This window comes from Aquila chrysaetos, chromosome 15, assembly GCF_900496995.4.
Source record: "Aquila chrysaetos chrysaetos chromosome 15, bAquChr1.4, whole genome shotgun sequence".
Lineage (NCBI taxonomy): Eukaryota > Metazoa > Chordata > Aves > Accipitriformes > Accipitridae > Aquila > Aquila chrysaetos.
This window is the reverse complement of record NC_044018.1, coordinates 233,326-255,980: the sequence shown is the minus strand read 5'-3', so window position 1 is coordinate 255,980 and position 22,655 is coordinate 233,326. Positions and strand designations below refer to the sequence as shown.

Sequence of the window (22,655 nt, the reverse complement as noted above, 5' to 3'; positions counted from 1 at the left end):
AGAGGGGTGCGGGGTCAGTCCCGAGCTCGCCCACCGCCTTGGAACTGGTCAGAGAGCTAGCAGCTATCGGAGCAGATAACCATCTCACCGTGAAACTGAGTCTGTTTTTAACACCACCAAGCCAGGGGAAAGCGCGAACGCAGTCCCCCACTACCACAAATTATGCAGTCGACTTTCCCCCATTGCTGAAAAATCGCAGGGATCAGCATACCCGGAGTGCAGGGCATAAGCCTCACCCTGGGGAAACCACCTGCCTGATCACAGTATCTCCGCTGGCAGGTAAGTATACCTTCCTTCCCCCCCGACAACGCCGCACGCACCACCACCTGCTCTCAGCACACGGACACACGCGCCCACAGTCGCACGCCACGCCCACGCACAACACTCACTCTAAACCCCACATCTGCCCGCCACGCGGCGTCCACGCAGCTCCTGTGACGCCCGTGGCCGGCGTCTTCGTCTGACGGGGACCTCCCGCCATCCCGCGCCGTGGCTGATCTGCATGTCCCCGCCCCGTCCCGCAAGGCTCCGCCCCTGGCGGCCCGGAGACGCACTGCCGGCGGGAGGGGCGATCTGCATGGCCCCGCCCCTGGCGGCCCGGCCGGGCTCCTTCCAGGGTCGGAACTCCCAAACGCGGAAGACCCGGCAGAAGGGCGGGAAATGCGGAACCGGCGGGAAATGCGGAACTGGCGCGGAACGGCCATTTCCAGTCCAGGGATTTGCACCTGCCGCAGCCGAGCAGCAGAGCCAGCGTTGCCGAGGAAGGGGGACTTTTGAAGGACAAGCGTCGCTCCCCCCAAACGCGGCACCAGGGGAAACGTCCATCCCTGCGGCTCCTGCCCCTGGACCGTCAGGCACATCCGTGGCAGGGCAGGACGGCGCAGGGTCAGCCGCTCCGACCAGTGGTGGCACGAGGGGTCCTGGTGTCCAAGGACACGCGGACACATCCCTGACCCGCAGAGAGAGAGGATCTCTTGCTCTTTCCTACCCAGGGAGCTGGGTCCCTTCTAGGGACCTTAAAAGCCTCTGCCCTCGAGAATGATGATGATCCGGGCAGAGGCATGGGATGGGGACAGGTTCGGTGCCATTCTGCAGCACCCCCAACCCCTTGAACTGAAGCACTGAAGGCAGCTGGGATGGGCAAGGGGCCGGAGGGGACCCAGCTGGGACAGCTGACCCCAGAGGTATTGCACACTGTGTGCTGACCTGCTCAGGGATAAAAGGGTAGGATGGGATAGGGTAGGGTACTTCAGCTGGAAAGGACCTACAAGGATCATCTGGTCCAACTGCCTGACCGCTTCAGGGCTGACCAAAAGTTAAAGCACGTTGTTAAGGGCATTGCCCAAATGCCTCTTAAACCCTGACAGGCTTGGGGCATTGACTACCTCTGCAGGAAGCCTGTTCTGGGGTTTAAATACCCTCTCGGTAAAGAAATGCTTCCTCACGTCAAGTCTGAACCTCCCCTGATGCAGCTTTGAACCGTTCCCAGGCGTCCTGTCCCTGGATCCCAGGGAGAAGAGCTCAGCACCTCCCTCTCCACGTCCCCTCCTCAGGAAGCTGCAGAGAGGTTGCCCCTCAGCCTCCTTCTCTCCAAACCAGACCAACCCAGAGTCCTCGGCCGCTCCTCAGAGGACATGCGTTCCAGCCCCATCACCAGCATTGTTGCCCTCCTCTGGAGGCATTCGAGGACCTGAACATCATTCTCAAACGGTGGGGCCCAGCACAGCACACAGTACTCAAGGTGAGGCCGCACCAGTGCTGAATTCAGCGGGACGATCCCCTCTCTTGGCCAGCTGCTCACGCTGTGTTTGATGCCCCCCAGGATGCGGTTTGCCCTCTGGGCTGCCAAAGCACACTGCCGGCTCCTGTTGCGCTGCTGCTGACCAGCACTGCCAGGTCCCTTTCTGCAGGGCTGCTCTCCAGCCACTCCTCTCCCAGTTTAGACTTCTGCCTGACATTACTCTGTCCCCGGTGCAGAATCTGGCATTTGTTCTTGCTCAGTTTCATGCTGTTGATGATTTCCCAATGCTCCAAGCTATCTAGAGGCCTCTGCAAGGCCTCTTGTCCCTCGAGAGAGTCAGCAGCACCTCCCAGTTTGGTGTCATCAGCGAACTTGCTAATGGTGCATTCAACTCCTGGATCCAGATCATTGATAAATATATTGAACAGAACTGGCCCTAGGATTGAGCCCTGAGGAACACTGCTGGTGACTGGTCACCAGCCCCCTGTAGCCCCATTCGCTGCGGCCCTTTGAGCCCTGCCGTCCAGCCCGTGCTTCACCCAGCGCACCGTGAACCCGCTCATCCCACGGCTGGACAGCTTGTCCAGATGGATCCTGGGAGGGACAGTATCAAAAGCCTTACTGAAATCCAGAAGAACTACCTCCATCACCTTCCCTTCACCCCCTGGGTGGGTGACCTTATCATAGAAGGATATCAAATTAGTTCAACAGGACTTTCCCTTCAGGAACCCGTGCCAACTATGCCTGACGATTGCATTGTTCTTTAAAAGCCTTGCCATAGCGCCCAGGATGATCTTCCCCGTAATTTTTCCAGGAACTGAGGTTAGACTAAGGTCTGTGTTTTCCTGGATCTTCCCTCATGCCATTCTTGTCAATTGGAATAGCACTGGCCAGCTTCCAGTCAGCAGGGACCTCCCCAGACTGCCCAGACCTTTGGTAGCTGACCGAGGGGATCCTGCCAAAACCTCCGCCAGCTCCTTCAGCCCTCTGGGGCGAATCCCACCAGGCCCCATGGACTTGTGAACGCTCAGCTGATACAGCTGGTCCCTGACAATTTTCATGTCCACAAATGGAAAGCCACTGCTCCCACAGCCATTCTCGTCCGACTCAGGGGACCAGGCAGCCCCAGGTCTATCAGTATTATTAAAGGCTGAGGCACAAAAAGCATCAGATGCCTCTGCCCTTTCTTCATCCCTATTAGTCAGATGACCACCTTTAGCAAGTGTCAGTCCAGCGCTTTCCTTAGACCTCCTCTTGCTATTAATGCACTTAAAGGAGCCCTCCCCATCTGACACAGCGCCGGCCAGCATCAACTCCAGCTGAGCTTTGACCAGTCGTGTTTTCTCCCTACACGTGTGAACCATGGCTCTGTAACCCTCCCAAGAAGCCTGACCTTGCCTCCAGAGATGGGCCTGTGTCTTCTTCCTCCCGAGCTCCACAAGGAGGTCCCCGGTCAGCCTGGCCAGTCTCCTGCTTGACCTGGGACTCCCTGGGACTGCCACTCCCGGGCTTTTCAAGGCAGCTCCCAAAAAGTGCTCCGCTCCCAGAGAGCCCTGCAACCTCACAGGCAGATTCCCCGGGGATGCTGCTCAGGGGCTCCCCAAGCAGCTTGAGGTTTGCTCTACTGAAGCCCTGGGCAGCCGCTCTGGGGTCCTTTGTCTCACTCCCGAAGCTCAAAGCCTGATCATTTTGGGGTCCCTGTGGCCCGGACAGCACTCTCCCGCCCCCTCCCCAAGCCCTTCTCAGCACACAGGGGGGCCGGGATGGCCGTTCCCACCGGCTCCCGGGACGCTTCTCACCGGGACTCATCGTCACCAGAGCCACCGCCGGGACTTCCCTGAGCCGCTCGTCGCAGCTGCCGCGGGAGGGGGGTGGGTGCTGCGGGTGGCGCCGTTCCGGCCTCCCGGCGGCGGTGAGTCAAACCCCAGTTCCCGCGGAGCCCCGGTGCCCGCAGACCGGAGCGGCTCTCGGTCCTGGCCGGCCGCTGGCAGGGGGGCGCGGGGCAGCAGCCCCCGGCAGCAGCGCAGCGGGAGCGAAGACGCTGCGAGCAGGCGATAGAGGTCAGCGTGCTGCACATTATTTACCGCTACCGGTGTTGGAGATGGAGCGGAGGCCCCGCCCCCTCCTCGCTCCTCCGGGCGTCGGCGCGTCCCGCCCCGCCCCTCCCGCCGGCAGAGCGTCTCCGGGCCGCCAGGGGCGGAGCCTTGCGGGACGGGGCGGGGACATGCAGATCAGCCACGGCGCGGGATGGCGGGAGGTCCCCGTCAGACGAAGACGCCGGCCACGGGCGTCGCAGGAGCTGCGTGGACGCCGCGTGGCGGGCAGATGTGGGGTTTAGAGTGAGTGTTGTGCGTGGGCGTGGCGTGCGACTGTGGGCGCGTGTGTCCGTGTGCTGAGAGCAGGTGGTGGTGCGTGCGGCGTTGTCGGGTGTGAGGGAAGGCATACTTACCTGGCAGGGAAGACACCATGATCAGGCAGGTGGTTTTCCCAGGGCGAGGCTCATCCCCTGCACTCCGGGTGTGCTGACCCCTGCGATTTCCCCAAATGCGGGAAACTCGACTGCATAATTTGTGGTAGTGGGGGACTGCGTTCGCGCTCTCCCCTGGCTTGGAGGTAACAAAAACAGAAAGGGTAGAAACACAGATGGTGTGGGGGTAGATTACTGGTTTTTTGCAGATATACAGCTAGGCGTCGTGGCCTGCAAGGGCTGAGGAGATAGGCGAGGGTAGGTCTGTCCGCGCACGGCACATCCCGCGCGGTGGCGGGGGAAAACCGGTCCCGCCCCGGCCACGATTCCCCCATCTCGGCGGCGGGCGGAGCAGGAACGGGGCGGGCAGCAGAGGCTAGGCCGGGGCGCAGCGGTAATGGCCAGAACAAGTCATCAACCTGCCCACGAGCATCGCGTCCGCTTCCTGACGCGCTGGCTCCAGCGCGGCTGCTTGCGCCGGGTCCCGAGGTCCCATGGCGGGGTCTTTCCGCGCACCTGATGCCCATCGGCCCCGCCGCCGTCAGCAGCGAGAGCAGTCTCATCATCTCACCCGAAAACTCGAACTCCATCCTGTGGAACGGTCAGACAGGTGTCAGCGCCCGGAGCAGATGAGTCAGGGCTAAGGCGTAAAACAAAAACCATAGCCATCTCACCCTCACTGTTATTCTCCTTTTATTACTGCCAAGCCAGGGGAGAGCGCGAACGCAGTCCCCCACTACCACAAATTATGCAGTCGAGTTTCCCGCATTTGGGGAAATCGCAGGGGTCAGCACACCCGGAGTGCAGGGGATGAGCCTCGCCCTGGGAAAACCACCTGCCTGATCATGGTGTCTCCCCTGCCAGGTAAGTATGCCTTCCCTCACACCCGACAACGCCGCACGCACCACCACCTGCTCTCAGCACACGGACACACGCGCCCACAGTCGCACGCCACGCCCACGCACAACACTCACTCTAAACCCCACATCTGCCCGCCACGCGGCGTCCACGCAGCTCCTGTGACGCCCGTGGCCGGCGTCTTCGTCTGACGGGGACCTCCCGCCATCCCGCGCCGTGGCTGATCTGCATGTCCCCGCCCCGTCCCGCAAGGCTCCGCCCCTGGCGGCCCGGAGACGCTCTGCTGGCAGCGGGGCGATCTGCATGGCCCCGCCCCTGGCGGCCCCCGGCGGTTTGGGGGGAGTCATGCCGGGGCGAGTGTGGGCCCCGTCCCCGTCGTCCCGGCGGATCCTCCGTTCCCTGGCTGTGGAGCAGCAGGGGTCTGCATTCGCCGTGGGCCACACCGCCTCGGCCGGAGCCGAGAGCCCCGCACGGCGGGGTACTGCCTGCCGCCGGCTCTGTCCCCCCATGGGAAGGCCTCGGCTCGGGGCTACCCGGGCTTGGCGGGGAGGGCTGTTGCCGGGAGTACCCGGCAGGGAGGGAGCTGCTGCCCCGGCCCCGTCCGCGTCTCCTAACGCACCCGGGGACAGCGACCGGCAGCACAGCTGGAACTAGGGAAGACAGAGGGACCTGCTGTGCCCCTGCCCACAGCCCAGCGCTGGCCCTGGAGCCCCATTAGTGCCTGGCCTTCCTCACCTTGCTCCCGGGCGGGGCTGGGGACACAGGGCTCCCCCCTGCCGACCTCGCCTCTGCACACAGCAGCAACGACAGGTGAGACGAGTGTATAAAAAGACCCCTTCTTGGTCAGAGGCCAGAATAACGGGTACCCTGCCCTCTCTTCCCTGCTCCCCCCTTCCAAGCTGGGAACATGCAGGGCACTAGCAGTGACAGGCTCTGGGGCGGGGGGGGGGGGGGCACAGACAGCCCACAGGAATCCCTGCCAGGAGCTGGGATAAGCACCAATTTTACTACAGCAGAACAAGGGAGGACATCCCCTTCCCCATGCCAGAGCCCTCAGCTTCTGCTCAGGCTGGACCCTGCACGGGGCCCCTCTTGCAGGAGCAGCTTGTGCTGGGAGCAGCCCTGGGGACCCCCATGGTGCTGCAGGGTCAGAGGTGCCAGGCTCTCCCACACAAGCCCAGCTCGAGCAGATGCCAGAACCACAGCCAGAGGAGGTGTGAGCCAGGGGCCAGAGTACCATAGTGTCACCATTTCTCCCAACTTCCAGGGGAGGGGCCCAGGGACAGGGAAGATCCTTCCCCACTGCAGCCTGGAGTGGGAGGAGAGGGGCTGGGCAGACCTGGGCAGAAGTGCCAGCAGGCCCAAGGAAGGTGCAGAACTAAGCCTGTGGTGACATGGGGTGACAGGGCTCCTGCCACACCACAGAAGGCAGACAAGATGTATTGTGGGGCCTGGTTTATTAGCGTCCATGCAGCTGCCCCTACTACTGATCCACGTTCTTGACACGCAGGACGACAGGCACTGACGTGCAGGGGATCATGCCCAAGTCCGTGATGACCAGATCCACCAGGTCAGGTGGTGTCACATCATAGACCAGGTTGAGGAGGCGCAAGGACTTGTTCTCTGCCCAGCCACCCAGCTGGGCCTGGCCTTTCCGGAGCACAATCAGGTCATCGGGGTCATCTGCAGAGAGAGGAGCAGCCGGCAGGATCAGGGAGAGGGACAGCACCTCTCTGTCCTGCCCTGGGAGCACACAACACTGCTGCTGCCTGCCAAGCCATCCTTCCTGTGAGTGGTGGCCCCTCGCCCAGGAAGGGGAATGGCAGGGTGGACCGGCCTGTCCTGGCCAGCAGTGGGAAGAGAGGGAAGGTCCCAGGTGGGAGGAAGGGGACAGAAGCCATACCCAGCTCATTGGAGACAAAAGAGTCCGTCTGCACTCGCTCGCAGAACTTGTAGGTCTCGCAGCACACCAGGACAGGCACATTGTAGGCCTTGGAGACCAACGCTATCTGGGACGTCCCCACCCGGGACATAACAGAGCCGTTGGCCAGGAGTGCGTGGGCTCCCAGCAGCACTTTGGACACCTGTCAGGGAAGTGCAGGGATCCGTTGGCATCTTTTATCATGCTGCAGCCTCCCCCATGTCTACCACTGCCCCCCGGCACAGCCCCACTCCACTCCTCACCTCAGGCAGCACGTAGGAAATGGCATTGATCATCACATATGTGCAGTGAATGCCCTTACGCACCAGCCGGCGCAGCGTCTCCCGGCCTTCCAGCCGCGGCCGGCTGTCCACCACGATCACACGGAAGGCCCGGCCCTTCTTCACGTGGGCGTCGCACAGCGTGCGGTTCACAAGGGAAGAGCTGACAGACACCAATTAGGAGGCTGCGCCATCCTGCCACGCCAGGCTCTCACCCGGCACACGGACAGCCTGCACTGACGCTGCTTGCTGACAGCATCGCCAAGAAACACAGCCCAGTGCCAGAAGATTTCCCTTGGCACTGGCTCCAGTGTGGGACTCATCAGGTGCCGGCCAGGCAGGCGGTTTTCTGAGCATTAGCATGGGATCTTGCCCAGGGGACAGCCCTGACAGGCGCCCGACAGCAGCAGCTGCAGCAGAGCAGGCACTGCCAGGCACCAGCTGCCACGGCAGGTCTCCAGGCACATCCAGCCCAAATAGAGCAATGTCTCTCTTACACAGGGCAGCCGTCAAGCTCCCAGCAAGACCCTGATGGGCTAGTGCTGCTTAGAGATGAGTCCAGGCAGAGCTGATGTCCACCCTTGCTGTTACAAGTGCTGCCCCTTCCAGACACCCTCCTGCTACGCTCGCTTCCAGGGCCCCCTCTCCGTCTGTGCACAGAGAATCACACCCTGGGAAAAGGGATGTCTCAGCCCTCTCTGGAAGCAGCACTGACCTCCACCTGTCCGTGACCACAGTGAGGGACGTCCCCTCCAAACCCTCTCCAAGTTTCCTTCTTGTAACGCTCCAGGCCCACACTGGCCTCCCACCCCTGGTCCCTGCTCCACCCATCACCCAGCAAGCACATCACATCTAGACTGTTTTGCACAGCAGTCTCTGGCTCCTTCTCCCACCTCTACTTTCTGGGACACAGTCCCTAGAAGGAAGAACAAGCTTCCATATTTTTGCTTCCTGACATTTGACTTTGCTGCGGTTTGTTTAAAATGCCAGTAAGCAGCCATGGCTGCTCTGTAAGTGCCCCGTATTGAAGAAGCGGTGAATCTGGATTTCTTGAAACACTTAACTCTGGACACATGCAAACGGAGGACAGTGCTGAGCCCTGAACAGGAACAGCAAAGTCTCACGGACAAGCCTTCGGTACAGGCTTCACTGACAGCAATGGCTTTAGGCCTCTGTCAGGCACTTCCTGGTCCAGTCAAGGCATTGCCCACTGCTGTAACACTACAGGCCGGCGGGTCTGGGAGTCAAATGGCAAGGGTTAGTCGAAATGGCAGGCATTGCGAGCTCAGGCATTCACAAACTGAGTTTGAGGCGCTAACGCAATTACATTAATCAGTATAGGCTGGTATAAGGCTACTTGATCAGACCCTCCTGTTCATTCCTCTAATGAGCCTGAGGCCTCCAGTGCTTCTAGCATCTAGCCTGTCCCAGCATGCAGAGAAATCGGAAACATCAGCAGGACACAGCCCTCTGCAGCAGGGCCCTCCAGGGACGCCTGCTCACAGCCAGGCCTGCCAACACCATCCTCTGTGCTCCGCAGACACGGTTTAGCACTCCCCTCGGCAGCTGCCAGGCAGAAAGTGCTTTGTCACCACCTCATGATGTGAGCTCATCAGCCTGCCTGTCTCCCAGGATGGGACAAGAGTCCTAATGAGCTCTCTGTTTTTTCTAAAGCACTAACAATACTCCCAAGTCATTAGCAAGTGCTGATCCCAGGGCCGTGCTCTGCTCTGTCCTGACACTCTCATACATCCACTGTTCTGTCCTGCCCTGCTGGTCATAAACTTCTCCCTCGTGCCTTTATTTACCAGCTCCCCACCACATCCAAGTTCTGGCTGGCACCCCCTGACTGCCCCCTCCCTGCTTGTTTTATTTCTAGTTGCTGGACCCAGAGCCACAACCCTTCGCTCCCGCTTGGGCAACGCTGACTTTCCCACCTTTGAAAAACTGCTTTTGCAAGGGCTTCCCGTATTCACTCAACTGCTCCGTTTCCTTTTTCCATCCACTGGCCTGGCTGTCCTCTTACCATCCATACACCAGGATCACATCCTTGTCATTTATCTTCTCAAAGGCAGACCTTGAAATGGCTTCAGCTGCCAAAAGAATCTTCTCCCGCAGATACTTGTCGATAGTGTCTTGTAGCTTCTCCTTTGCCTGGGGAGACAGTGCCATCATGTACAGCATGGCCTTGCCATACCGCAGACACTCTGTTGTCCCTTGCAGCCTGGCAGGACTGCGGGCTCAGCTCTGCCTGCAAGCGTGGAGCCCTGCCCTGCTCCCAGCCAGCCTGTTTGTGGAATGGCACCTTCCCCTGGGACAGGGGCCCTGCAGGACACACAGGGCCACTCCTGTCCCAGCACAAGCCTCCCAGCAGACCATGGTGCCTCACCATGTGTTCAAGCTGCCATTAGGACCTCCCCAGCTCTGCCCATTATCGCCCCTGCACCTCAGACTCTCCGGCCTGACTCCTCTCAGCCCACTAGCCACACTACCTCAGGGGCTCTCGCAGCCACCTCCTGATGTATGCCACCACCCTGCCCCTTGGTCCAAAGCCAATGGGATCCTGTGGAGCTTTTTGCATGGGATATAGCTGAGCACTGAAAAAACACATTATTCTTCATCTGTGACTTTACTGATGCTGTCAAACAATGCTCATAGGCAGTCCTGGTGGGCAGGCCCAGCTGTGTGACCTTTGTGGCCTTCCTGCAGTGCACAGCACCAGCTGGACCAGCCTGCAAGTCCTTCAGCCATCCAAGAGTCACTTCTTCATGCAGGTGCAATGCTGGTTGCTGGCCAGGCCTGCGGTGAAGGGCTGCGTTTACTGAGACCATGTGTGCCTGCTGCAGCTTCTCTCATTTTACATCGCTGCTCCTGACGAGCTCCAGTCCTACCAGCCCAGCGACACTAACAGCCCAACATTTGCTGTGGTGCACCCTGGCCCCTTTGGCTCCTGCTGGGCTGTGCCTGTTGGCAGAGGGGGAGCAGGTCTGGCTGCAGTCCCCACTCAAGCAGTGGCTGGCAACACTTATGGCCAGCACTCTTCTAGCTTCTCTGCAGCACTGCTCCCAGTCTGCATCCTACCACCTCTCCCTGCTCAGCCTGTGCCAGAGCTGTCCCTCCACCCCGGTGCCTGCAGCCAGAGGGCTGGAGCCTGCTGCTCACGTGAGGCCACTCACCTCCTCCTCTCTCAGGGTGTCAGGTAGGCATGAAATCTCCTTCTTGAGGAACTTAATGGCATTGCCCATGCTGGCTGAAAGGGGCCGGCACTGGTTCAGGAAGCTGCAGAGGAGAAACGGGCTTAGCTAGCTCCAGAGCAACCGGAGGGCAGGGACAGGAATAGGAAGGGTACAGCTGGGCTGGGGATGGTGGTCAGGGAGGCAGAACCCAGAGCCCCAGGAAAGTCAGCCCAAATTTGGGTGGACACCAACCCAGAGAGGTGACCGACAGACCACACTCAGTGGAGCTTCAGTCGCTCTGTTCCGGCATCACGAGCCCTCACCTGATGTGTGGCTTCAGCTTGGCCACTAGGTCCCGCGACAGCTCCTCGTTGGGGGGAGTTGAGTAATCCCGGATCAGCTGAGACAAGAAGGAAAAGAGCATGAGCTCAGGGCGCCTGCCCCTTCTGGCCAGGCACAGCACATGACCACCCTCGCCCAAAAGTCTGCAGACCAGGCACAAGTGTGTACTGCACAGCTTGACATGCTTTCACGGGGGGGAGGGCAAAGGGATGCTCCAGGAACTCGAATCTGCAGTGGCAGCACCAGAACAGGATGTCAGCAGGGCCCAGCCCTGAGCACGGTCAGAAGGAAGAGGCTGAAGATGACTGAGCACAGCTATAGCCTCAGTAGTCAGGGAACAGGAAGAGATGCCTGCGCCTGGTGCAACGCCCCTGCTGCCTGGTTGGCATGGGTAGCTGCTTGCATACCTGTTTGAAGACTTCCAGCAGGGCGATGCAACGGGCATTGGAGCCATTGATGATGCCCTGGGAGTACTGGAGGCCCAGGCGCACCACAGCCGGGTGAATTACTGTGGAGGGGATGCTGCAGGGACAAACGTGAGACAGCAGTCAGCACTGGCCCTCTACAGCCCAGGAACAACCAAACCATTGCCAGGCCCCCAGCCAAACAACCCGAGAGACTGCCCAAGAAGGGCGCTGTCAGTCAGCCCCTACTTGCTCCGTGACCTGAGGAGTCAGGCTAACCCTGCAGCCCTTCTCCTGTGGCCCTGCACTGCCCAAGGGCAGCTCTCCTCACCCCACAGGCAGGATATCTGGCTGCCCCTGCTGCTGCTCCTCAAAGCAAGCAAAGGGGTCCCCCACCACTCCAGCAAGCCTATCCCACAAGTGGGACCAGGATACCCCTTCACTACAGCCATTTTGCAGCCAGGCCAGCAGAAGCAGAGCCATATGATTGCCAGGGGCCTGGGCTGGGGAGGCCACATACCTCATCTGCTGTGTCAGTGGCTTCTTCCGGCTATACTGGTGCAAGTGGGAGAACAGGTTGACCTTGGTGCCATAGTCCTGCCTCAGAGGTACCTGTAGCCGAACAGCGTTGATGATGGCTTACCCAAGGTGGCCATACAGCCCTGCTCACTCCAGCGCCACCAATCACACCAGCACTCACTCGTGGCACACCAGAGGTCCCCTCTGCCCAGCAAAGAGCAGGCCCTAGTCCCACCATACATGCAGCCTGACCCCCACCACACACACCCACAGCGTGACTGCCCTGAAGCATGCAGCCTGTTACCCAGCCCTCCTCCTACCTGCTGCCGCTCCAGCTTCTTGGCAAGTTTCCTCTGGGCAGCGGGGTCATCCACCTGCACATGCTCCGGCAGCCGCTTTACCACTGCGAGGATAGTTGGGAGGGCAGTGTGAGGCGGTACTGCCCTGGTGCAGCCCCCAGCCCAGCCACGCTGCCCCAAGACTCAGGAAATGCATGGCAGGGCAGTGCCCAGGGCACCATGGAAGGACCAAACAGGCAGCCCCTGCAGGCAACTGACACCCACCCCAGACACCTCCCTCCCCGCTCACCCTCTGCACCCTGTGGTGACGACAGCTTTACCGGATTGAGGTTCGGTGGGGGTCAGCCTGGGCTTGGCTGCTGTGGCTGCCTGGCTCAGCTCTGCTTTCTTCGCCTGCTTCTGGGCCCGCTCAGCCTCCTGTTTGGCGCGGCGCTCTGCTCGCAGCTCAGCTTTGCTCTTGCCCCCTGTGGGCTTCTCGCTGTCGTTGGGGCCATCGGCCAAGGCTGGGGGGGACGTGGGGTGAGCAGCTACTACAGGAGACAGAAGGGGGAAGTCTGTGCCCAGCCTCCATCATCAGGAGATGTAGCCCAGTAGGTGGGGCAGCCTGTGGCAGGGAGACCCTCCTCTGTGCAAGGGTCTGCCTTTGGAGGAGCAGGTGGGACTTAGCCCCACGTTCTCCAGCACTTCGCCTGCCCTGCATTCAGGTGGGGAGGGGACTGGCCTCTCTACATCTCAGACCCTGCAAGAACGCAGGCACTCGAGGCAGCGAGGACCAGGAGGACTCAGGTGCAGAGAGGTGGGACATGCCGGAGGTCCCACTGTGGCCTCCCCTAACCGGAGGACGTTCCCAGCTCAGGGCTGTTCCAGCCTGAGGGCATTCCCAGCCGACGAGACCACCGGGGGCCTCCCCACAGGGCTGCCTCTGTCGGGGGTGCTGGGGAGGTCTGCTGCGCGGCTCTCCAGGCTCGGGGGCCGCCTCGGGGATTAGGAGGTCCTCACCCCGCGGCTGCCCTGGGTCGGAGGGCGTCCCCAGCTCCGGGGTCTCGGCCGCCGGCCCCTTCTCGCTCCTCTTCTTCTTCTTCTGCTGCTTCTTCTCCTTCCGTAGCTGCAGCTTCTCCTCCCGGGAGAGCTCCGGGGCCTGCGGGCATAGAGCGTCAGGCAGCCCCCGGCCCCCACGCCGGCCCCCGGCCCAGCCCCCAGCCCCACGCCGGTCCTCGGCCCTGCTTACCTGCGGTCCCGCCGGCACCGGGGCGGCGGCTTCGGGGCCCGCACCTGGAACGAGAAGACGCGTGAGAGGGGCCGGGAGGGGAGCTGGGCCCAGCCGGCACCAGCCGCGGGGACCGGGGAGAGGCTGGGTGGGTGCGGAGCGGCGGGGCGGGAGCGGGGCCCCGCAGCCCACCGCCGGCCCGGGGTCCCAGCCCTGCACTCACCGCCCGGCGCGGCACGCTCCGCCATGGCGCCTGCCCGGCCGCCCACAGCGCCCCCTGCCGGCCGGAGGGGGGTGCCGCCCGCCAGCTCTGCGTGACCTGCCGTGGCGTCACCGGCCCGCCGCGTGCCGCGCGGTGACGCCACTCCGTAGCCGGTTCCCAGGGCGTCCCTCCCCGCTCCGCCTGCTCCCAGCGCCGTCGGGAGCCCCAGGCCCTCCCCGCCCGCTTGCGGGCGGCCTGCCGGCCCAGCGCCCCGGGCCCTGCTCCCCCCCACTGGGATCCCCGCCGCCGGGGCCCGTCCCGCTGCGGGCCCGCGCTCAGCACCGGGGGCGGCGGGGCAGGGCTGGGCTGCGGCCCCGCTGGCTGTCGCCGGGACGTTGCCAGGCACTAGGCGCGGCGCTGACCCGGGGCTGCGGCGTGCTCCCGAGCCGGGGGCGGGGGGGGGGTGTGTGTCACCGGGACGGCCGTGCGGCGACCCGGCGCCGGGCCCGCGGGCGGTGGAGCGGGGCGGGGCGGGGCGGGGCGCGCGGCCGGTCCGGCCCCGGCGGGCGGTTCCGCCGGCCGCGCCATCGCGGGGGCCCCCGCGGGGCGGTGCCGGGGAGCGCCCGGCCCGACATGGCGGCGCGCGGCAGGTAGCGGGGGCGCGCGACCCGGCCCCGGCCCCGCCATGCACTTCTCCATCCCCGAGACCGAGACCCGCGCCGGCGACGGCGGCGCCGCCTACGTGGTGAGCGGGGCCGGAGCGTGAGCGGAGCTGTCCGGCGGGGCGCGGGCGGCGCGGCCCGGTTCCGGCGGGCCCCGCGGCGGCAGCAGCAGCAGCGCTCAGCGGGGCCGGGGCCGCCGTCCCGGGGCAGTGGCGCTGTCCCCGCCCTGCCCGGTGGAGGCCGTGCGGGCCCGCAGCCCCGGCAGCGGCCCGTGCGGGCCGGGACCGGGCGAGGCGGGCAGTCCTCGGCCGGCGCGGCCGCCATCCCCAGCCGGCGCCCCGCTCCCGGTCCGGGCGGCCGTCGGGCCGCGCTGCCCTTGCGCCCCGGGGCCGGGCCCTGCGGCCCAGGCCGGCCCCTGGCGGGCCGCGGGGAAGGGGGGGTGGGTGTCCCTGGGGTGCGGCCCCGCGGGCGCCGCTCGGAGGGTGTCTGGACCCTGCCCCGCGCGGGGGCGGGGGGGGGGCGGCTGGCCCGATGCGCTGCCGGCAGGGGCTCTGTCCCGTCCCGTCCCGTCCCATCCCGACCCCGGGGCCCGGCTCATCCTGCCCCCGCCAGCCCGTCCATCCGTCCCGGCTTCCTGTTTTCCTCGGCGCGCCGTGAACGCCCTCCGGCTTGGCAGCTCCTCCAAGAGCGGGTCCCCGGGCTGCCTGGAGGAACGCTGCTGCTGCTGGGGGGGTGGCGGCCCACCGGCTCCCCCGGGGGCCGAGAGCCCCCTCCCCGGCGGGGCCAGTGGCCATAGCGCTGCCCACACAGCAGGGTCTTGCTGCGGGCTGCGGCGGGCAGAGCCCCCTGGACTGCAGCTGGGTCCAGGCCTGCGCTCCCCCCTGCTCCCAAGTTCGGACAAGGGCGGGTGGCTCCAGAGGGGCTCCGCAGCCCCGCCGTCTCCTCTGCGCCTGTTACCGTGGGGACCCCTCACTTGCCCTCTTTGCCGAGATCTCTCTCTCATGTCCCCCGGCATGAGGCGGTGTGTCAGGGACACGGACGGCAGTTGTGAGCCGCGGGAAGGGCTGTGAAGGGATCCACAGGCAGCTGCAGTTGCACAAGGGCCGGAGGAGCAAGTTGCACCCAAGGCGTGTTTGGCCCTGTGCCTACCCCTGCACTTTGCCCTCGGGCGTTGCTATGGCTCCTTGGGCAGGGGAAGATCTCGTCCCCAGTTTCAGAGGAGAGCTTGTTTGCAGCTCTGGGTCTGGGCAGGAGCTGGTGACCCCGTGGAGAGCCTGCCAGTGTGGGGCTCCGAGCTGATGCTGGGCAGGCGTGAGTGCTGCCTGGGCCACCTGGCCATCTGTCGTGGTCTCCTGGGCCCTCTGCAGGGACCCTGAGCAGCAGGGCTGTCGCCTTTGGGTTGGAAGATGGTGTGAGAAGCCAGTGTGAGCTTCAGCATGTGCAAGGCCAGCGTGGCCTGGACAGGTGCCTCCGCTGACCCCGAGCAGCCCCAGCTTTCAGGGGCAGGAGGACACTTGGGGCTTCCAGTGAGCAAAACAGCCATGGGAGGTACCTGCCTGCGCTGTGATCGCCGGCTGGAGGCATGTCCCCAGCCCCCACGGTGCAGTCCTGCCCTCCCAAACATTGTTCTGGGTATGGCAGTACCTGCTTCGGCGCGGAGGGGACAGCACTGTCCCCTGGTAGGGTGCTGCCTGCGACGAGGTGCCTGGGAGCTGGGGCATGGAGTTGCTGGGCCCTGGGCGCTGTGCAGCCGTAGCCGTGCTCTGCCTGCGGTGTCAGCGGGGAGCTGAGCCAGGGTGGGGGTGGAGGGCAGAGGGGGCACCGGGGGGGGGGGGGGCAGCAGCCAGGGTCAAGCTCCCTGGGATCCCCTGCAGCAGGGGCAGTCACGTCCCTGACTCTGTAGGGCTCCCTCTGAGCTGTGGGACAGGGGAGCCCCAGCTGGGCTGGTGCTGGCTGGGGTAGAGCTATCCCAGAGGGGTCCTAGCCTCTCCCCTGGCCCCGGGGGGCATGTCCTGGGGTTGGGGTGGGGGCACATCCTGCTGGGCTCTCTGCAGCAAACAACACTTTCAAGCAACCAGCGTCCCAGTAGTGCTGGGGCATGTTGTGGTGGCCCCAGGGTGGGCAGGCAGCGCACAAGGAAGGAACCCCCTGCCCCGTGGCGAAGGCTGGCTGTGGCCATGCACCCCAGGAAGCGGTGGAGCGAGCCCAGGCCCACAGCCTTTGGCGGTAGGGACATCCCAGCCGTGCAGCTCTCTGTGGCTGGATGCCAGGCTCCTGCTCTGCTGGCCTGAGTGCAGCCCAGGTTGCTGTGCTGGCCACCGCATTGCTGTGCTCACTCCTCCCAATGTGTTGTGGGGCCTGCAGGATGGAGAGCAGCTGCTGGCTGCTGCCTCTCCTTACTGCAGGGAGGGGTGTCCTCTCCCGCTGACTTGGGGACACCCGTGTCCATGGGCCTGCAGCGTGGCTCCATGCTCTCCCCATGGCTTGGCAGCTGCAGGGTTACACCTTCCTGGTGTCCATCACACACATCTCTTGGATGCTCTTGTACTTCCTTAGCAGTTTTGACCATGTCCACTGGGCCGCAGCTCTGCACCAATGCTGAGATGTTTTCAGAGGAGCAGCACAGAGAAACCTTTCAGTGCTGTTACTGTACTTATCTGTGCGAGTCCTGGGTGTTTGACCCATCCTCACTTGCTAATGCGTAGCCCTTGACTGCCCACAGCAGCCCCTGTTGGTCCTGGCTGTGCTGGGGGCTGTGGCTGTGCCTGCCTGGGGCTTCTTGTCCCATGCGTTGGCCTCTGTGGGCAGCCTCGGGGCATGTGGGCCCTGCCCCTCTCTGGGCTGCTGGGGGTGCTGCCCCCAAGAGCTGGAGAGGGCCCCGGCCCTGCAAGGGAAGTGCTGCGCGGAGCTGTGTGCTCCGGGGCAGCGCCTGGAGCGGGTCCAGGTGGCTGCTGGGATTGGTGCCTCCGGGCTGGGGCCAGTGCCTACAAGGCAAACCCAGCTCCTGCAGTGGTGCCCAGCCCAGCACGGGGCATGCGAGGGTGCCAGGTGGGTCCCAGTGCTTCCCGGGGCAGGAGCTGAGCTCTGCTGGCAGGCGGGGAGGTCTGGGGGTGCCCCATCTGCCCCTTGGCGGGGTCCTCGGGAGCATCACCTCTTCCTGGGCTGTGGCGGGGCTGGGCCCTGCAGGGGCTTCTCCCTGGGGTGGCCTTTGTGCCCTGAGCTGGGCAGGCCCTGAGGCCTTTCCATCTGGCGGGTGCTGGGATCTGACTGATGTCTCTCCCTGCAGGCCTACAACATCCACGTGAACGGGGTGTTGCACTGCCGAGTGCGCTACAGCCAGCTCCTGGGGCTGCATGAGCAGGTAGGCAGCCGTCCCCAGCGGTGCCTGCTGTGCTCCTAGTGGGCAGGGTGCTGGGCCCTGTGAGCTGCTGTTGGGTGCTGCAGGAAGGCACTGCGCACTGCCAGAGAGCCGGAGCATCGGGCGCTGTGCTGGCTGCGGGCCGGCGTGTGCTGCCCAGTGCAGCCCGCGGGGCTGGCCAGGGTGTCATTTCCTGCTCCTTGGCATTGGGTGCAGGCTTCCTCTCCTGCTCTGTGACGTCCTGGCTGGGTTCTTGCGAACTGCTGGCTGTCCATTTGGATGAGGAACACTGCCGAGCTCTCTGCTTCCCTTGCCGGGGCCCTGGAATTCAGCTGGGGTGGGGGGTCGGAGCAGCCACCATCTCCCTGGAGGCTCTTGCAGCACTCTGCTCTTTTCCCAGTTAAGGAAAGAGTATGGCGCCAACGTGGTCCCAGCCTTTCCCCCAAAGAAGATCTTCACACTCACCCCGGCAGAGGTAGAGCAACGACGGGAACAGCTGGAGAAATACATGCAGGCTGGTAAGCTGGGTCTGCCCTGTGCTGCGGCTCAGGGCCGGCTGCCCCCCGCTTGGTCACTCAGGGTGTTGGGGCACCGCCCGCATCTTCCTCCCGACACTGCTCCGTTTGCAGTGGCTTGTCTTGATGCTCCCAGTCTTGCTCTGGTATTAGCTGGCCTTGCCCACTGGATGTCAGCTCCTCCATCCCAGCCCCTTCCCCTTCCCTACACTGGCACCCCCCACCTGCGGGCAGTCCATAGCTGCCCATGTGCACACCCTACGCACAGAGCACGCTTAGTCTGGGTGCAAACTCTGAGGGGCCACAGAGTGGCTGGGCATTGGCGTGGGTCCCTGCCCCTTCCCACGTAACGCTTGACTCCTTGCTCGTCTTCCACCCCCAGTGCGGCAGGACCCAACCCTGGGAGGCAGCGAGACCTTCAACAGCTTCCTGCGCAAGGCCCAGCAGGTGAGGGGGCAGGAGCCGCTGGATGTGGTGGGCTGCTGGGGCAGCCTGCACGGGGGGGAGTGCTGACCGCTGGGGCCGGGCAGTGCATGCCGGGGCCCTCGGACTGCAGGGCAGTCTGAGCAGCGCGAGGGTGGTCGGCAGTAGAGGGGCCGGGGTGCCGATCCCGTTTCTCTCTCCAGGAGACACAGCAGATACCTACAGAGGAGGTGGTGCTGGAAGTGCTGCTTTCCAACGGTCAGAAGGTCAAGGTCACCATCCTTACCTCGGACCAGACAGAGGATGTCCTTGAGGTGCCAAAGCTCTTGTGCTGGGCGGGACCAGCTCCTCCTGCTGAGTTCTGTGGTTTCCCACATGTGCAGGAGTTCTCTCAGCCTGGCAGCACCCTGGCCCTCCCTGTCGCGTCCCTACCCAAGAGCAGGGTTGTCTTGGGGGGCTGAAGAGAAGTGGAGCTGGAAAGGGTGTGCCGATGTGCTCATGCCCCTCTCTGGGCCCATGATTGATGCTGGGAGGCCCTCAGCTCTTTCATGGTGGCGGTGATCCCCCAGGCCCTGCTTGTCCGCTTGCCCCCCCTGCCCTGGCCACCAGCACAGCAGAGGTGCTGCCTTCCTGCTGTTGGGAGGCCCCAGAACGCACACAGGCTGGATCCTGCTGTGGGGTAAGGACACAGAAGTGCCCCCTCTCTGCGGGAAGTGGTGACCTCCTGCTCTCACTCCCAGGCTGTGGCTTCCAAGCTGGATCTGCCAGATGACCTGGTCGGCTACTTCAGCCTCTTCCTAGTGAGAGAGACCAAGGACGGAGCTTTCTCCTGTGAGTAGAGCATGAGGAGCCCCATGAGGGCTGTGGTGGGACCTCTGGACCAGATGGCCCTGCCCTGGGTGGGGGGGCATCCAGTGGGCTCCCCCAGGGCACCCTGGCTGGCAGTGGTCTGGTGGGCTCCTGCTGCCCCGAGCCGCTGCTGAGCTGCTGTTTCCCCGCAGTCGTGCGGAAGCTGCAGGAGTTTGAGCTGCCGTACGTGTCCGTCACCAGCCTGCACAACCCTGAGTTCAGGATCATCCTGCGCAAGAGGTGAGTGGCAGGGTTGGAGGGGCAATGACTGCTGGAGCGGTGGGGTGGTGTCTGGGGCTCCCTGCTCTGCAGAGGGACCCCTCCCCTCCTGCCATCGCCACCTGCATGGTGCTTTGGCCCCCGGGAACACACCTGGGCATCCTCAGCCATGACACTGGGGGCCAGGCTGCCCTGCTGGGCTCGGCCCCTGATTCCGCTTTCCCCAACACAGCCCTTCCTGCCTCTAGCAGCTGCTTGCGAGGGGGAGCGGGGCATGGCAACTGATGGCTACCGGGGGAGCTGGCCAGAGAGCCAGCCCGGTGCCTTGTCCCAGTATGGGGGGTGTTTTTCTCCCCATCGATGCTAGGAGCTGGGGAATAGGTTGACCCATGTGGTTCCCTTCTAGCTACTGGGACTCCTCGTATGACGACGATGTAATGGAGCATCGTGTGGGGTTAAACTTGCTGTATGCGCAGGTGAGGGTTGGTGCGGCCCAGCCGGCTGAGGAGGGGCACTGCACATCAGCTACGGCTGTGCGGGGTCTCTGGTGGCTCTGGGCCCAGCTGCTCACCAGCCTCTGCTTCTTGGTAGACGGTGTCGGACATCGAGCATGGATGGATCCTTGTCAACAAGGAACAGCACCGGCAGCTGAAGTCCCTGCAGGAAAAAGTCTCCAAGAAGGAGGTAGGGGACAGCTCAATGCTGTGGCGGGAGCAGTCCCGGCACCGGACTGGCACTGCTCCCGTGTGAACGTGTGGTGCTGAGTTCATTGCTCGTTCCTGGCCCGGGAGGCACGGTGGGAGGGTGGCTGTCTGTGCTGAGCTTCCCTGGCTCTGCCTGCAGTTCATCCGCCTGGCGCAGACCCTGAAGTACTACGGCTATCTCAAATTTGACCCCTGCGTCACTGACTTCCCTGAGAAGGGATGCCACGTCGTCGTCAGTGCTGGCAACAACGAGCTCAACTTCCAGGTGCGGCTGCCGAGTGAGCAGATCAAGGAAGGCAGCTTCAAGGTCACGCGCATGCGGTGCTGGCGAGTCACGTCCTCGGTGAGTGCCGCTTGCCTGCGGGGACTCTGGGGTGTCTGGCAGCTCTGCCCGGGAAAGGTGCTGGCTGTGTTGCCTGCTTCCAGCCCAGCTGGCCTGGGGAGGGTGTGAGCTGTGCTTTGGGGCTGAGGGGGTCATCGGTGTGAAGATGTTAGAGGAGCCTGCCGCTGTGAGGGGACCTGGCAGTGGTGGAAAGCCACTGGGAGCTGGGCAGGGTGTCCAGCACTCAGCGGGGGGCTGCCCTCTGTCAGCACAAGGGCCAGGGAAGCTGGCCACTTTCTCTCTGGAGGCTCCCAGCCTCAGCACGTGCCCTTGCAGGTGCCGATGAGCAATGGTCCCTCGGGGAGCAGCCCGGGGAAGTCCGAGGTGAAGCTGGAGTTGGCTTTCGAGTATCTAATGAGCAAAGACCGACTGCAGTGGGTCACCATCACCAGCCCACAGGTAGGGTTGCCTGCGTGGCACGCCAGTGGTGGACAAGGATGGGAGCGAGGGGGCAGCTGTGAGGGAGAGGGCTGGTCTGGGCTCAGTGTGGTGCGTTGGGAAGGCTGTGGGGTGTGTGGAGCCTTGTGACACCTTTCCCTTGCAGGCCATCATGCTGAGCATCTGCCTGCAGTCCATGGTGGACGAGCTGATGGTGAAAAAGTCTGGAGGCAGCATCCGCAAGGTGAGGGTTGGGCTGGATGTTGTCTCTGGGGTAGGATCCCATCCTGCCCCTGTGACTCCCCAGGGTCTAGGCTGGGTCCTGCTTGCTCTCCTCAGAACAGGGCCAGCTGAAGGATCCCCAGGGTCCATCTTAACCTTTGGAGCTGCCCATGGGGACCCTGTGGCTGAGCTGAGCTCCTCCCCTGCAGATGTTTCGCCGGCGGGTGAACGGGGCCCTGCGGCGCTCGGACAGCCAGCAAGCTGTGAAATCACCCCCGCTGCTGGTGAGTGGGACCCTGTGGCCCTGGTAGGGGAGACAAGCGTGACCATGGGCTTCACTGTGTGCTGGGTACCAGAGCCCATGGCCCCCAGAGGTGCCACTGTCCCTTTAGCAGGGCTGGGGCAAGCCCAGAGGACAGCAGGGCTGCAGTACCCCACTCCTGTAGCCCTGGGAAGAGAAACTGAGTCTGGGAAGCCAGATTCCCTGGGGGAGGGAAGGGAGGGCAGCCTGGCCTCGGCCCAGGAAGGCGAGTGGTCACCGAGGGCAGGGAGGTGGCTGGTGGTACGAAGGGTGGGTGGTGCGACCCGCTGCCTCAGCACTGCCTGATGGTGCTGTCCCCCCAGGACTCGCCTGATGCCTCCCGGGAGCCGATGGCCAAACTCTCGGTGAGTTGCGTGTAGGTGCACTGTCACCATCACCCTCAGACTAAGCAGGGGGAAGTGGGGGTCCTCCCTAACGTCTCCCCTCTCCACAGAGCAAGCTCACCTCTGTCAGCCTGCGAGGGATCAGCCACTCCAGCTCTGCTAACGATGTGGGCGCTAACGACTTCCATGGCAATTACGCCTTTGAGGGCATTGGCGATGAAGATCTGTAGTGCCCCCCCTTCCTCGGACAGCACCGGCCCGAGGGCCTTCACTGAGGAATGTACGACCTGCAGACAGGTTGCAATCAACGTGCCTCTCACCTGCTACATCCACCTTCCCCTGCTCCCCTGGGCTGGGGAGCTCACCCCCAGCCCACCGTTGGCCTTTGGGGTGGGGGCAGCTGAACTCCTCCTGCTGCTGGCTCCAGCTGGGAGAGGGCTTGTTCCCGGGGCGGCACTAGCCCAACCCAAGCAGCGTGCCCAGGCCGAGCCCTGGAGCAGTGTCGCAGAGCCTGGCCCAGCGTGGGGGGCAGAGCTGCCCCTTCCCCAGCCGGGAGGGCCTGGCCCAAGCACCCAGCTGCCCTGGGTGGCTGGGGCAGCGGCTTGGCGGCAGCAGCCTGGTGGCACCAAGTGGCCCTCGTGAGGCTCCATAATGCCAAATTAGCGTTTAGGTTTCTGCTCAGAGACAGACTGCAGTAAACTGTCTCCAGGGGGCTCTGCGCAGAGCCCCCTCTCTAACCCGCTCATAGACTCCAGCGTAATCTAGGCTTGTAACCACGTATTTCCTGCTGCTCAGACCGACCAGAGCATTAATGGACAGTAACTGATGTTTACACACTGCAATGATGATTAAAATGGATCCTGATTGGTACTGGGCCTGTC

At 63.7% G+C, this 22,655-nt stretch overlaps 2 protein-coding genes and 3 non-coding genes across 5 annotated transcripts; 2 read left to right on the top strand and 3 right to left on the bottom strand.

Moving 5' to 3' along the window:
- Positions 1 to 122: 122 nt before the first annotated feature.
- On the bottom strand, positions 123 to 287 carry LOC115351425. The gene has a single exon (XR_003926803.1). It is a non-coding gene; the product is annotated as a U1 spliceosomal RNA (small nuclear RNA).
- A 3,895-nt stretch (positions 288 to 4,182) lies between these two features.
- On the top strand, positions 4,183 to 4,346 carry LOC115351424. Its single transcript, XR_003926802.1, has one exon. It is a non-coding gene; the product is annotated as a U1 spliceosomal RNA (small nuclear RNA).
- A 570-nt stretch (positions 4,347 to 4,916) lies between these two features.
- Positions 4,917 to 5,080, bottom strand: LOC115351422. The gene has a single exon (XR_003926800.1). It is a non-coding gene; the product is annotated as a U1 spliceosomal RNA (small nuclear RNA).
- A 1,426-nt stretch (positions 5,081 to 6,506) lies between these two features.
- Positions 6,507 to 13,699, bottom strand: EIF2B4 (eukaryotic translation initiation factor 2B subunit delta). The gene is made up of 13 exons (XM_030037147.2): positions 13,439 to 13,699; positions 13,237 to 13,280; positions 13,008 to 13,146; positions 12,329 to 12,538; positions 12,030 to 12,112; positions 11,711 to 11,802; positions 11,194 to 11,308; positions 10,768 to 10,844; positions 10,445 to 10,547; positions 9,295 to 9,422; positions 7,251 to 7,431; positions 6,970 to 7,150; positions 6,507 to 6,749 (listed from the first exon to the last, which is right to left on the bottom strand). The coding sequence occupies exons 1-13, from the start codon at positions 13,461 to 13,463 to the stop codon at positions 6,550 to 6,552; spliced, it is 1,578 nt and encodes a 525-aa protein (XP_029893007.1). The 5' UTR covers positions 13,464 to 13,699; the 3' UTR covers positions 6,507 to 6,549.
- A 299-nt stretch (positions 13,700 to 13,998) lies between these two features.
- Positions 13,999 to 22,644, top strand: SNX17 (sorting nexin 17). Its single transcript, XM_030037158.2, has 15 exons — positions 13,999 to 14,162; positions 17,366 to 17,440; positions 17,838 to 17,955; positions 18,335 to 18,399; positions 18,579 to 18,689; positions 19,116 to 19,206; positions 19,377 to 19,464; positions 19,850 to 19,919; positions 20,035 to 20,127; positions 20,287 to 20,490; positions 20,806 to 20,928; positions 21,074 to 21,151; positions 21,339 to 21,413; positions 21,754 to 21,795; positions 21,885 to 22,644. Exons 1-15 carry the CDS (start codon positions 14,103 to 14,105, stop codon positions 22,002 to 22,004), a joined length of 1,413 nt encoding a protein of 470 aa, XP_029893018.1. The 5' UTR covers positions 13,999 to 14,102; the 3' UTR covers positions 22,005 to 22,644.
- Positions 22,645 to 22,655: the final 11 nt, after the last annotated feature.

What these genes read in the sequence shown, in the direction of transcription:
- SNX17 (XM_030037158.2), top strand. Translation starts at nt 14,103, where the DNA reads ATGCACTTCTCCATCCCCGAGACCGAGACCCGCGCCGGCGACGGCGGC. An exon ending in ACGGCGGCGCCGCCTACGTG is followed by an intron (nt 14,163 to 17,365) that starts GTGAGCGGGGCC and finishes CTCTCCCTGCAG; the next exon opens with GCCTACAACATCCACGTGAA. An exon ending in TAAACTTGCTGTATGCGCAG is followed by an intron (nt 19,920 to 20,034) that starts GTGAGGGTTGGT and finishes GCTTCTTGGTAG; the next exon opens with ACGGTGTCGGACATCGAGCA.
- EIF2B4 (XM_030037147.2), bottom strand. Translation starts at nt 13,463, where the DNA reads ATGGCGGAGCGTGCCGCGCCGGGCG. An exon ending in GGAGCGTGCCGCGCCGGGCG is followed by an intron (nt 13,281 to 13,438) that starts GTGAGTGCAGGG and finishes TTCTCGTTCCAG; the next exon opens with GTGCGGGCCCCGAAGCCGCC. An exon ending in ACACCCTGAGAGAGGAGGAG is followed by an intron (nt 9,423 to 10,444) that starts GTGAGTGGCCTC and finishes CTGTCTCCCCAG; the next exon opens with GCAAAGGAGAAGCTACAAGA.